The sequence below is a fragment of the Myotis daubentonii genome, chromosome 15, assembly GCF_963259705.1.
Source record: "Myotis daubentonii chromosome 15, mMyoDau2.1, whole genome shotgun sequence".
Classification (NCBI taxonomy): Eukaryota; Metazoa; Chordata; class Mammalia; order Chiroptera; family Vespertilionidae; genus Myotis; species Myotis daubentonii.
In genome coordinates this window covers 3,485,305-3,498,313 of record NC_081854.1, presented here as the reverse complement: position 1 = coordinate 3,498,313, position 13,009 = coordinate 3,485,305, and the positions used below count along the sequence as shown (strand labels likewise).

Here is a 13,009-nt window from a genome sequence, read left to right as displayed (position 1 = left end):
GGCTCCGAGGAACGGGACTGGTCCGGGAAGGAGGCGGGGCCTCCGCTTCGGGTTCCTTCGGGCTCAGTCTCGAGGCAGCTTGGAGGCGGGGCTACGAACTTCGGTGTTCTTCGGAGACGGTCGAATACCGATGGTCTGTGTTCGGAAGTGGGCGGGGCCAAGAACTTCGACCGGAGGTGGGCGGGGCTTCGGAGATAGTTGGGTGCAAGTGAACTGGATTGGCTGATGGGCGGAGTCTCACGTTTAGGGAGGCGGGGCCACAGGCTTAGACCACAGGAAAGAGGCGGTAACAGGACATTCTCAGGGGGCCAGGCCGACAGAGTCCAGACGTAAAGGGGCGGGGCCCCAGGCTGCGTCAGCCGAGGAGGGCGGAGCCAGGGTAATACGCCTCAGGTTAGGGAGGTGCGTCTCGGGGGGCGGGGCTAAGGTGTTTCACTTCAGGGGGAGGCGGGGCTACGGTCCTGCGGGGCGGGTCCCAGGCTTCCCGCTTCGCTGAGGTGGCGGCGTGACGAAATTGACGCAGGGGGTCCGCATGGGGCGGCGGTGGAGGAAGCCGCGTGTGGTGCGCTCCTAGGGGGCGGCCCCGCCGGCGCTGGGAGCTGGTGTTTACGCGGTGACCAGCTGGTTCCATCGGAGGACGCCGCCACATTCTGAAGGCAAGCGAGGCGGCGGAGCGCGCGCCCACGAGTGGGGTGAGCCTGTTCGAGCGGAGAACCGACGGCGGGCGCCCAGGGGGCGGGGCCTCCGGCCGTGGGGTTCGGTCCTGGGGCGGGGACTCCCCTATAGGGGGTTCGCTGGCGGCAGGAGGGGGCGGGGCCTCAGGCTGCGGGTTGACTGGAGCTGGAGACGACCGAACACCGAACTGCTTACGTTCGGAAAGGGGCGGGGCCTCGTGCGTGAAAGGAGCCAAGTTCCGAGGCATCCGGATCGGGCGTGGCCTCGGCCTCGGGATGTCCCGGCACCTGACGGGAACGGCCGAAGGGAGACGCCCGCTTCGCGAGAGGCCGGTGCAAATGGGCCTCCCGAAAGGGGCGTGGCTCCGCTCGGAGGCTTTTCTGGGGGCGCGGGGGCCCGGAGGCGCGAATGTTGGCCGGGACCGAATGTTGATTCCGGCGGCTCGGCGAGGGGCGGAGCCCGGCGCCAGGGGGCGGGGCCTGGCCCTCCGGCTCGGCAGGTGGCGAACGCGGCGGGAGCGAGGCTCCGCCCCCGGAGGCCCAGGGGCGGCGCTTGGCCGGGACCCCCGAGGCGGTGGGGTCGCTCCGAGCGGCTCTGTCGGTGACCACGGTGCCCCGGATCCCGCAGGAGGATGCTGGTGGTGGAGGTGGCGAACGGCCGCTCCCTGGTGTGGGGGGCCGAGGCGGTGCAGGCGCTGCGGGAGCGCCTGGGAGTCGGGGGCCGCACGGTGGGCGCCCTGCCCCGCGGGCCCCGCCAGAACTCGCGCCTGGGCCTCCCGCTGCTGCTGATGCCGGAGGAGGCGCGGCTCCTGGCCGAGATCGGCGCCGTGACCCTGGTCAGCGCCCCGCGCCCGGATCCCCGCCAACACAGCCTGGTAAGGGGGCAGGCTGCGGGGCGAACTCCCTGGACCGGTGCGGGTGGGATGGGGTGGGGGCGGGCACCTGGGATCTCCGGGTTCGGCCCTAAGGCCGGGGGGGCTCGGGGAGTCGGGCTTCCTAGGGGAGGACATACCTGGGTCCCGAGGTTCCAGCTAAGTTTACTCCCCAGGCTCTGGCATCCTTCAAGCGCCAGCAGGAGCAGGGCTTCCAGGAGCAAAGCGCCCTGGCGGCCGAGGCCCGCGAGACCCGCCGCCAGGAGCTCCTGGAGAAGATCGCAGAGGGCCAGGCGGCCAAGAAGCAGAAGCTGGACCGGGGCCCCGGGACCAGCGAGAGCCAGGCGGCCAGGGAGAACCCAGCAGCCGCGGAGAATGAGGCCGGTGTGAGCCAGGCTCCTGGAGAGCAGGAGGAAGCAGGTGCGGGTGGGAGTGGAGCCGGGGACCTGGGGGAGGAGAGGGGAGATCTTTGGGGAATTCTGGCTGGGACTCTAGGGCTTGGGTCTCCCTCGGGGATGGGAGGAAGACCTTCCGTCTTGGATTCACCAAACTCTGGGGTTCACCTCCCGCAGGCTCCTCCTGTCCCCAGCCAGGGCCTTCCGAGGAGGCGGCCCCCCTGCCCAGGTCTGCCCTGCTCGTCCAGCTGGCCACGGCGAGGCCTCGGCCCATCAAGGCCCGGCCCCTGGACTGGCGCGTGCAGTCCCAGGACTGGCCCCACGCCGGCCGCCCGGCCCATGAGCTGCGCTACAGCATCTACAGAGACCTGTGGGAGCGCGGCTTCTTTCTCAGCGCGGCTGGCAAGTTCGGGGGCGACTTCCTGGTCTATCCTGGTGAGTTTGGCCCGGGGCCTCCGGTTGCTGGCCCTTTCTTCACAGGCCCACCGCAGTTCTGCCTTTTTCTTTTTTTTGGTCTCATTTTCTCAGCGTCTGAAACACATGGAAGGACAGGAGACACTTGGGACCCCCCCAAGCTTATTTGGGGGACAGGATAGTAAATTTTATTAATACTTCCATCCAGAAGTTTCACTTAAAAATACTTAGATAGGGATATCAAACATAAGAAATATTAATTGCAGGGTTTTTTTTTTTACAGTATTCAAAAGTTAGATAATAATCAGGATGATGATTAATAAGTTAAACATCACTGGTAGCTGTATGAGAAGCACCATTAGTTGTCAGACTGATAGAGGTCCATGCACATTTATTGTAAAAATGACCAAAGGGAGTGCGCTGGCCTGGAGGCTCAGTTGGTTGGAGCATCCTCCCAATGAGCTATGGTTGTGGGTTTGATCCTGAATCAGGGCACATAACATGAGTCAACCAATGGATACATGAATGTGTGGAATGACAGGTCGATGCTTCTCTCTGTAAAAAAAAAAAAAGTCAATAAAAATGACCAAAGAGAGAAAAAAGGAATAGCTTGTAGAAAACATGTTTAGTAATTCACGTTTTATATTGTTATACAGTTATATACACATTATTTAAGTAGCCGTAAAGATTGTGGCTCTAGTGAAAGACTATGAGAAGAACTTAGAATAAAATGGAGTACCAAGTGGACTAAGAATCCTATCAAGAAAGTAGAAAAGGCATGAAAGGATGTACTCCAGCCCAACTACAGTGGTTACCTGTGGAAGGGAATTTGCATCAGGTATAGGTAAAGGGACTTGATGAATCACTTAATTTTTGATTTTGTAGTAAGGGTACCTCTATTATGTAACTAAAAATTTAAAAAAATTAGGCCCTGGCTGTGTAGTTCAGTTGGTTAGAGCACTGTCCCAGTACTCCAAGGTTTTCGGGGTCAGGGTACATACAAGAATCAATCAATCAATCAATGCATAAATAAGAGGGACAATAAATCTTAATCTCTCAAATCAATCAATAAATGAAAATATTAAAAAATAAAGGTTAAAGAAATAAGTCTGCAAAATATCACCCTTTTTGTTCCCCCTAAGAATGTGAAAAGATGTAACTTTCTGATAAGGTAGTCAGAGCTCAGCTATTGATTGGAGACTGCCCACTAAGTCTTCCGCAGCTGAGGGGAGAGTCTTAGCACTAGGTGATGTACGTAGGTAGATTTTAGTGCCGCTGTACTTTTTATTTTTATTAAACTTACTGGGGTGACATTGGTTGACATGATCACATAGGTTTCAGGTGTGGGTTTCTATGTTACAAGATCTATATTTCACCGTGTGCCCACCACCTATTTTATTTTAGAGAGAGTGGAAAGGAGCGAGGGGTGAGACAGAAAGAGAGAAACAAAGAAATCACTGTGAGAGAGACATTGATTGGTTGCCTCCCGCATGCACCCTGACCAGGGTTGGGGATCAAACCTGCAACCAGGTATGTGCCCTTGCCAGGTAATTGAACCTGAGACTCTTCAGTGGTGCACAGGCCAGTGCTCTAACCATTGAACGCACCAGCCAGGGTGTTATATTTTAATCTTTAAAATTTATTTTAGAGCAGGGAAGGGGAAGAGAGAGAGTGAGAGAGAGAAGAAACAAACAGCCCGAGCCAGTTTTGTTCAGTGGATAGAATGTAGGCCTGTAGACAGAAGGATTCCGGTCAAGGGAAGGTACGTTGGTGGCAGGCTCCTCCCTGGCCTGGGCCCTGGTCAGGGCTCGTGCAGGAGGCAACCAATTGACACCGATGTCTCTCACTGTCTTTCCCTCTCTCCTCCACTCTTCCTACAAAAAAATCAATGGAAAAATATCTCCTGGTGAGCATTAACAAAAGACAAACAAAAACAAACAAACACATCACTGTGAGAGAAACATTGATCTGCTGCCTCCCATATATGCCCTGACTGGAATCAAACCCTCCACCTTTTGATATATGGGATTATGCTCCAGCCAACTGAGCCACACCAGCCAGAGCTAAGGGATCTATTTTAAAAATACAGTGGCCCTAGCTGGTGTTTCTCAGTGGTTAGAGCATCGGCTGCACATCAAAGGGTCTCGAGGACAAGTACTGGGTTTTGGGTTCGACTCCCAGGTTGGCGTATGTGGTGGAGACGACCGGTTGATGTTTCTCTCCCCCCCGTCCCTCCCTTCCACTCCTTCTGAAAAGCAATGGAAAAAATAGACTCAGGTGAGGATAAAAAAAAAAAAAAATTAGTGTTTGCTAAAAGGACTCCCTGCCTCCCATCGGCGGGCAGTCCGGTGTCCCCCAGCCTGTGCCACTGGAAACCGCTGCATGCCTCCCTTCCTCACCCAGGTGACCCGCTCCGCTTCCATGCCCACTACATCGCCCAGTGCTGGGCTCCTGGGGACCCCATCCCCCTCCAGGACCTGGTGTCTGCCGGCCGCCTGGGAACCAGCGTCAGGAAGACGCTGCTCCTCTGCTCTCCGCAGCCGGACGGTAAGGTGGTCTACACCTCCCTGCAGTGGGCCAGCCTGCAGTGAGCGCCGGAGACTTACAGGGCGCGGCTGTGTCTGGGGCGAGAGCCTTTCTACCTGGTCCCAAGTTCATCTCTGTGTGGGAGACGAGAACACTGTCCTACCTCTGCCTACGGCTAGTTTTTGGTTCCAGATTTATAAACACTACATCCTCCTTGTGTCCCTCCATGTTTCAAAGCACTTACAGGCTGTGTTGTTTTTGTAGTTACTTGTTTCCAAACTGTGAGCTTCTTGAGAGTGAAGACTCAGTTTGATTCATCTCTGTTTTCTACAGGGCTCAGGTCCCAAGAGATCTCAATAAACTTGTTGAATAAATGTGGAGTTTGTGATTTGAATCCTTAGGACAGTCCTGGGGAGTGTGGCCATTTGCATGAGCAAAAATCTGGAGGAGGGGAAATGACTTGCCCAAAGTCACACAGCTAGTAAGTAACAGGGCTGGGTTTTAAAACCTGGTCTTTCTGACTCTGAATAAAGTCTGAGCTATTCCCACTGTGTTAAACTTCCTTTTGAAAATATTTTAATGAAACATTTCACATGCATCCTATATAATAAAACCCCAATATGCAAATTGACTGAACAGCAGAACAACTAGTTGTTATGATGTGCACTGACCACCAGGGGAAGCTCCTGAATTGAGTGACTACCTCTCCACCCCAGAGGGAGGCAACCGGCAGCAGTGGCAATGGGGGGCGGGGGGAGGGGCTGGCCAGCGGGCGCCCCATCCACCAGTCACCCCACCAATGGCCCTGATCACCAGCCAGGCCTAGGGACCCTACCCTACATATTGGGAACAGTCTCTTAGATTTAAAAATTAAAACCTGGCAAGGCTACTCTAACACTGAAAAAACAGGATGATGCAGCGATGACCTGCATGGCCTCTGGCTTGCACATTTTGTGGTCAGCCCTGATTCTGACACTTATAACTGTGACAAAGCCAATTACTTAACTTCTCTCTGCTTCAGTTTTTCCACCCATAAGATGCGGAAAATGGTACTACTGCTTCAGAAGGATCATGTTATATACTTTTTATAATCAGGGCAAAAAAATGTAGCTGCCCATACAACAGCAAGATGTCTTTGACCTGCATGAAAAGTATGGTCACTGGTGCATGCAGCATCCTGGATTGTGAGAGGGTGCAGGCTGGGCTGAGGGACACTCCCCCGACCCCCATGCATGAATTTTGTGCACTGGGCCTCTAGTATGTAAATAAAAAAAAAATGCATGAAGAGAAGAAGGAGGTGAATGTTGTTTCAGAACAGGGGTTTAGAAAGGGGAGGAGAATCTCAGGAAATGCTCTTGGGTCTTCTGGAATAGCATACATTTATATTCTAGCTCCTTTATTATTATTTTTTAAATAAATTTTCATTGATTTCAGAGGGGAAGGGAGAGGGAGAGAGAGAAACATCAGTGATGAGAGAGAATCATTGATTGGCTGCCTCTTGCACACCCCCTACTGGGGATGGAGCCCGCAACACGGGCATGTGCCCTTGACTAAAAACAAACCCCAGACCCTTCAGTTCATGGGCGGACGCTTTATCCATGGGACGGGTGGGTGGGCAGATGGATGAAACAATGATCCCTGTAACAGTGCCAGGGCCAGGACTTGATTAGAAACCGATAGCTTCCCTAATTTTTGTCCCTGGTTCCAATTTAAGATCAAGAGAAAGCCAAGCCCTGGCTGGTTTGGCTCAGTGGATAGAGCATCGGCCTATGGACTGAAGGGTCCAGGGTTCGATTCTGATGAAGGGCACATGCTCAGGTTGCACGCTCCATCCCCAGTAGGGGGCATGCAGGAGGCAGCCAATCAATGATTCTCTCTCATTGATGTTTCTATCTCTCTCCCTCTCCCTTCCTCTCTGAAATCAATAAAAAAATATTTTCAGATAGCACACATGAAAATAGCCCACCTCCAGCTTTGCCCAGGCCAACAACCTCCAATCAGGGCACACCTGGTGTGGCTCAGTGGATGAGGGTCCATCCAGGAACCAAGAGATCCTGGCTGATTCCTGATCAGGGCACATGCCTGGGTTGCAGTAAGGGGGAGGAGGGCGGCACAGCAGGCAGCCAATCAATGACTCTCATCATTGATGTTACTCTCTCCCTTGCTGTTCCTCTCTGAAATCAATAAAAACATTAAAGAAAACAACAACAGAGTGTGTGTGTGTGTGTGGGGGGGGGAGGGTAGGGGGTAACGTGGGGATAAGGACACACATGTAATAACTTAAAAATATTTAAAAAACAAAACAAAAAATAAAACTGTACCTTTTTTGCACTAGAAAACCCTTCTGCCTGCCTTGGAGTCTGCTAAAATGCAAGTGATGGTGATTGATGCTCTCACTCTGAATAAATATCCTTTGCTTGTTTTCACTTATTTCCACATTGTGCAGTCTTGCACATATTCTATAACCATCTTTTGGTGCCTCCAGACGGTCTCTGTGAAATACGATTGATAACAGTATTAGTGCTCCTTAATGAGGCCGGGCAATGTAAACATGTATTGAGGATTAAATATATTAATTCATGTAAAATTCTTAGAACAGTGCTTCCTGTGCAGTAAGCATTTCAGAATGCCACCTATTATTTTTAATACCATCATGGGCCACTAGAATCCTTAAAACCCAGTGTTTGGCCCAAAACCTAGCACATTTAAAGAGCTCAATAAACATAATCTAACAACGACAAGCAAAGCCCTATGGTGTGAATGGGACTATTCCAGGGAGAAAAGGACCAGAGAAAATAACCCCGAGGTTAAGATGTGGGCAAAGGAGAGAAAAAAAACCGCCAATTCCTCCAGGTGACAAATGGTGTCACGGTGGAGCAGACTATGCAGGGAGAGGTTGCCTAACAGTCACCCGGTCCTGGGACCCAACCTCAGAATAGGAACTGCTGCCCTCGCCTGTTTGGCTCAGCGGATAGAGCGGCGGCCTGTGGACCACGGGGTCCTGGGTTCGATTCCAGTCAAGGCATGTACTTAGGTTGCAGGCTCCTCCCTGGCAGCGACCAGGGACCCTAGTCAGGGTGAGTGTATGGAAAAATATTCTCGGGTGAGGATTAAAAAAATTAAAAATAAAAAAGAAATTGCTATCTTGGGGGAAAGAGGCACCTTAGAGCCTCGTCCTGAAGCGCCAGGGCTGCCGGTCCCATCCCCGCCCCGGGCACAGGCGGAATCAACCAGCGAGAGCATGCCAAGTCGATGTCTGTCTTCTTTCATTTCTAAAAATCCACAGAAAATTAGAAGAAAAAAAAAATAGGCACAAAGCTTTTTTATCCTTGGGTCTTACGTTTAAAAAAACACACAAAAAACGCCCCCTCCTCAGAGTCCGCCGGAGCCATCCTATGGGAAGTACCATTTCCCCTCAGTCATTATTAGTAATTTATATTTTCTTCATGGTTCCCGCTCCGAAGGGATTTACTTCCTTCAATTTCCTATTTTTTTCCGTTCCCCTGAGACTCGAAGCTCCGTGAGCAGAGGGGCTGTGCATTCCCGGTTGCACCGTGCGGAGCAAATCCTGGCGCCGCTGCGGGAGGGCGGCCGTCCGGAGGCAGCCGGAGCCGCTGGCTTCGGGGTGACGTTGTTCTGAGGAAAGAACGACTTCATTGTTCACCGAATCCACGGAGAATCTTCTGGAAGAAGCTGTGAGACCCCCGAGAGGGAGCCGGCTGAGGTCTAAAGAGGGCGGCGGCAACGCCTCCGGCATTACACCGACCCGGAGGCCAGCAGGCGGGACTTAGGGCACCACCAGGGGGCGGAAGAAGGGCCCCACTTCCGGAGTTGTCGGTGCCCCGAGTCCCTGTCAGGCCGAGAGCCACCGGCCCCGGTTTATTAAAGCCCCGCCTCCCGTCTCCACAGCCCGACAACGCCTCTTCTGATTGGTGCAGGCGGGCGCCGTGCGCGATGACGTCACGAGACGGCGGCGTTGCTATAAAAGCGCGGCAGGGGCGCGTGCGCTCCTCTTTCTCAGCCGGGTCCGCGCTTGGGTTAGGTGGGTTACCGTGCTTCCTGGTTCTGGTGTGGGTTGTGAGGCCTTGCGGGCCTTTTAAACTCGGATAAAAACAGTGAAGAGGTTAGGGCGGGCGGTGAGATGAGGATGGCTGGACAGGACGGCGACACGTTTGTGGAGTGAAGGCGGTTCTGGAAGTTTTGGGGCCGGTTATCGCGAGATCTTCTCTGGGCGCCACGGGATTCTAGCGTAGTCGTGGGACCGCGCAGGCGCCAAGCGCGTTCTTCACCACCACGTTTCTCTCCTGCGCAGGCGGAGCAGCGCCGCCAACATGCCCGTGGCCCGCAGTTGGGTTTGTCGCAAGACCTATGTGACCCCGCGGAGACCCTTCGAGAAGTCCCGCCTCGACCAAGAGCTGAAGCTGATCGGTGAGGGGCCAGGGCAGGGGTTCGGCTTCTGGGGTCGGGGGGAGGCGAACGCGTGGGTGAGGCCGGCCACGTGCTCGGTCTGTTCTAGGTCTCCGCGGTGTGTCCCCATTCTTCTCCCCATAGTTCAGAACATTTAGTGGTTTGGGAGGATTTTATGCACCCCGGAGCCACCAATCCAGCTTTGGCACTAGTCCGTGGGGACAGTCTGTTCGCCCATTAACTCCTACTCTTCTCATCCCCTCCCCCACCTTTTTTTTTTTTTTTTTTTTTTTTTTGCAGGAGAGTATGGGCTCCGAAACAAACGTGAGGTCTGGAGGGTCAAATTCACCCTGGCCAAGATCCGCAAGGCTGCCCGGGAGCTGCTGACGCTGGACGAGAAAGACCAGCGGCGTTTGTTTGAAGGTGTGTGGGGAGCCCACAGGGCAGCCATGAGGTGCGGGGCCCCTGCGGTTCTTCTAGGCGTGCCTGTCCAGTGGTCAGAGCGTTAAAGTGGAATAAGTGGTCCTTGGCGTTTAATGGGAACGTGGGAGGGGGCCGGGCGTGGAGAAGTGGCTCTGGATACAAATCCCTACACTGTCCCTTATGAGTGATAATGGAGGTTAGTTTACTGTTGACCAAAATCAATAGTGCCCGCCAAGCTGGGGCACCTGGCTATAGCTGTGTGTGTGTGTGTGTGTGTGTGTGTGTGTGTGTATGTATATAATGTGACATGGTTCTAGTGGGGATAGACAGTGAAATTTCTAATGGTGACTGCAGGGAGGGGGACTTGGCTGTGTGCATTTGCCTGCTTAAATAAGGCGGTCAGGGGCATTCAGGTGAGCTTTAGCAAAGGCCTGAACAGGAGAGGACTTGGGGATGTCACAGGGAAGACATTTAGACTCTTGCTCAAGATCTTAATTTTCTACTTTGAGATGGGAAGGTGGAAGATGGACACGATCACACCCCAATTTTTTAAATATATTTTTTATTGACTTTTTACAGAGAGGAAGAGAGAGGGGTAGAGAGTTAGAAACATTGATGAGAGAGAAACATCAGTCAGCTGCCTCCTGCACACTCCCTCCTGGGAATGGGCCTGCAACCAGAATCGAACCTCGGACCCTTTGGTCCGCAGGCCAAGGCTCTATCCACTGAGCCAAACTGGTTAGGGCCCAAATTTTAATAGTACCTCTTAGATTGTAAGGTGGCAATAATATTAAAATAGCTGATGTTTTATGAGGATTGGCTAAGTGCTTTTTTCTAAGATCAACATATGTGTTCTTTAACCTGCACAGCACCTCATAAGGGTGGCTACTGATATCTGTAAGAACAAATGGTGAGAGAGGCCTCCGTTTGACAGTCTCATGAAAGTTCAGAATCTCTTTTCCCAGTGACACTGGTATTGGGTGAGACTTAATCCCAGAGGTTGTAAGGAGCAGGCCACTGCTGGTTCTGGTCTCAGGACTCAGAGCTAGTCACAGTGAAACTTACTCAAAGCTGTAGTTAGATGACAGTCATGTGGCAGAGATGACAGGTGATCTGTAGGTGTCCAAGGATTGTGGTTTTTCCAGGGTAGAAATAGAAATTGCAAGGGGAAGTCAGCACCTTCACTTTCTAGTAAATGAAGCCATTTATTTAGCCACAGGAAAGGGAGGGGGAGAAGTGAAGCTAAACCTTTCCAAGGACGAAAGTTTTGGGCTTTTATCTCCGTATTAAGGTGCTAATTAGCTATAGGCCTGTGCTGTGAAGCTGGTAGGGCTTTCTTAACTCCAGGATGTTAGCTTTGTCCTGGGAGTCATAGTTTGATAACAGCCGCCCTTAGTCTTGCAGGTGGATGCTGAGCCCTTTCAGTGGGTTGTCCTTTTCCTTCCTGACAACTCTGAGGAAGGCTCTCCTTTTCCAGATGAGGACATAGCTGTATGTGGTCACCTGCCCTCCCTGGTGAGATGGATGCAGCCATAGGGACCTGCCTTAGGGTTGTGTGAGGGTCACACCAGTCACATGGTGGCTGGCATGTTGACTCCTATGTCAGAATTAGCTCATACTTGCACTGATGTCCCACCAGCATGGTCAGCACGGGGTGGAGGACTTGCACTTATCAAGTGTGAGCTCAGCCAGAATCATCGCTCATGCTTCCTCCCCCTTACCAGGCAATGCCCTGCTGCGGCGGCTGGTCCGCATTGGGGTGCTGGACGAGGGCAAGATGAAGCTGGATTACATCTTGGGCCTGAAGATCGAGGATTTCTTGGAGAGGCGCCTGCAGACCCAGGTCTTCAAGCTGGGCTTGGCCAAGTCCATCCACCATGCCCGTGTGCTGATCCGCCAGCGTCACATCAGGTACCACCTATGCCAGGCTCCCTGAATCCCTCAGCCCCCTGCCACCCTCATCCCTTCTGAAGGTTGCTCTCACTAAGCCTGCTGTCCCTGTCTCCTGTGCAGCCCTCGGAGGTGACAAAGGTGTGAGCTCACCTTGAGGGTACAGAGTGACCCCTACAAACAGCTTGTGGGGAGCTGGGGCCGCCTCACCCCCACATAGCCCAGCGCAAGGGTCACTGCGGCTTTAGCCGTACACCTTGCGAAGGCCTCTGCCAGGCATGCAGGCAGCTGGACAGGTAACAGCTCTGGTGCCCCCAGTTGAGAGAGAAGTCATTGGGCCTCAGTTTGCTTGGGTGGGCTCAGCTGGATCCCGGGCCCACTCTGAAGTTGTTCCAGACCCTGGTCCTCTTGGATTCTTGCACAGGGGGTATTAACTTGGCTAATGGACCACAGTCCAGGGTCTGGTGCGTGCAGATGCTGGCTCAGGGTGGCGGCTGGTGCAGTGAAGACAGCAGTCAGGGCAGTGGGTCTTGCCCTTTCTGTAAATTGGCACCACTCGGGGAGCTATGCAGTAAGTGGCCAGGATGCTGATTTATGGAATTGCTGCCTAAGCCCTTCCCCAGCCCTGCGATGACCCACGGGCTAGAGCCTCAGTCACATTTCTTGTTGGAAATGACCTCATAGAGCCCAGCCTCTGGCTGCTGCTTCCAGGGCAGTGAAACTGCAGGAAAACGAAGCTCCGTGTCTGGCACTATTCAGAATTTTGGAAGGTCAGATCTCGGATTTATACACTGCCACCTCACCTCATTGGCTTTGTGGCCTTGTGTGGTTACCTCTGAATCTCCCTGTTGTGTGAAATAAGAGAAGCTCATGTCACAGAGTATCTGTACGGGTTAGATTAGATGGACCCGGAGGCCATAGGGTCAGGAGGCCCGGCCAGCTTAGCTGTGTGAGCGCAGCTGTAAATGCCAAACCTGTCAGCTTGAGGCACAAGTGAGGAGAGTAGTGTCTTGTCCGGTGTGGGGTCCTACTCCCCCTTGACCTGCCATTCCCCCCTCCAGGGTCCGCAAGCAGGTGGTGAACATCCCGTCCTTCATTGTCCGTCTGGACTCTCAGAAGCACATCGACTTCTCCCTCCGGTCTCCATACGGGGGTGGCCGCCCAGGCCGCGTGAAGAGGAAGAACGCCAAGAAGGGCCAGGGTGGGGCTGGAGCCGGTGATGACGAGGAGGAGGATTAGGTCCCCTCAACCCCCCTGGACTGACAGAGTGTCTAGTTTTCCATTCAGATAATAAAACACTTTGAACTGGTCTCTATGGTGATCTCTTTCCCTCCCTGCTCCGAACATAGTCTGTAGCTGGGAAAAGCGTGGCCTGGGTTCTTCACCAGGTTACTTAGAGCTAGTTCAC

General features: G+C 53.4%; 2 protein-coding genes and 1 long non-coding RNA gene across 4 annotated transcripts; 2 read left to right on the top strand and 1 right to left on the bottom strand.

The window, feature by feature from the left end:
• The first annotated feature begins 451 nt into the window (after positions 1-451).
• Positions 452-5,255, top strand: TSEN34 (tRNA splicing endonuclease subunit 34). Of its 2 annotated transcripts, none has more exons than XM_059665796.1 (5): positions 452-692; positions 1,303-1,549; positions 1,723-1,972; positions 2,119-2,376; positions 4,759-5,255. In XM_059665796.1, the coding sequence occupies exons 2-5, from the start codon at positions 1,307-1,309 to the stop codon at positions 4,944-4,946; spliced, it is 939 nt and encodes a 312-aa protein (XP_059521779.1). In that variant the 5' UTR covers positions 452-692; positions 1,303-1,306; the 3' UTR covers positions 4,947-5,255. The 2 variants fall into 2 exon arrangements, with proteins under 2 accessions (XP_059521779.1, XP_059521780.1); XM_059665797.1 differs by having other exon boundaries at positions 453-692; positions 1,723-1,966.
• LOC132216533 (uncharacterized) lies at positions 2,442-7,416 on the bottom strand. The gene is made up of 2 exons (XR_009448766.1): positions 7,203-7,416; positions 2,442-2,472 (listed from the first exon to the last, which is right to left on the bottom strand). It is a non-coding gene; the product is annotated as an uncharacterized LOC132216533 (long non-coding RNA).
• A 1,366-nt stretch (positions 7,417-8,782) lies between these two features.
• RPS9 (ribosomal protein S9) lies at positions 8,783-12,911 on the top strand. The gene is made up of 5 exons (XM_059665791.1): positions 8,783-8,923; positions 9,194-9,309; positions 9,589-9,711; positions 11,436-11,622; positions 12,663-12,911. The coding sequence occupies exons 2-5, from the start codon at positions 9,213-9,215 to the stop codon at positions 12,838-12,840; spliced, it is 585 nt and encodes a 194-aa protein (XP_059521774.1). The 5' UTR covers positions 8,783-8,923; positions 9,194-9,212; the 3' UTR covers positions 12,841-12,911.
• Positions 12,912-13,009: the final 98 nt, after the last annotated feature.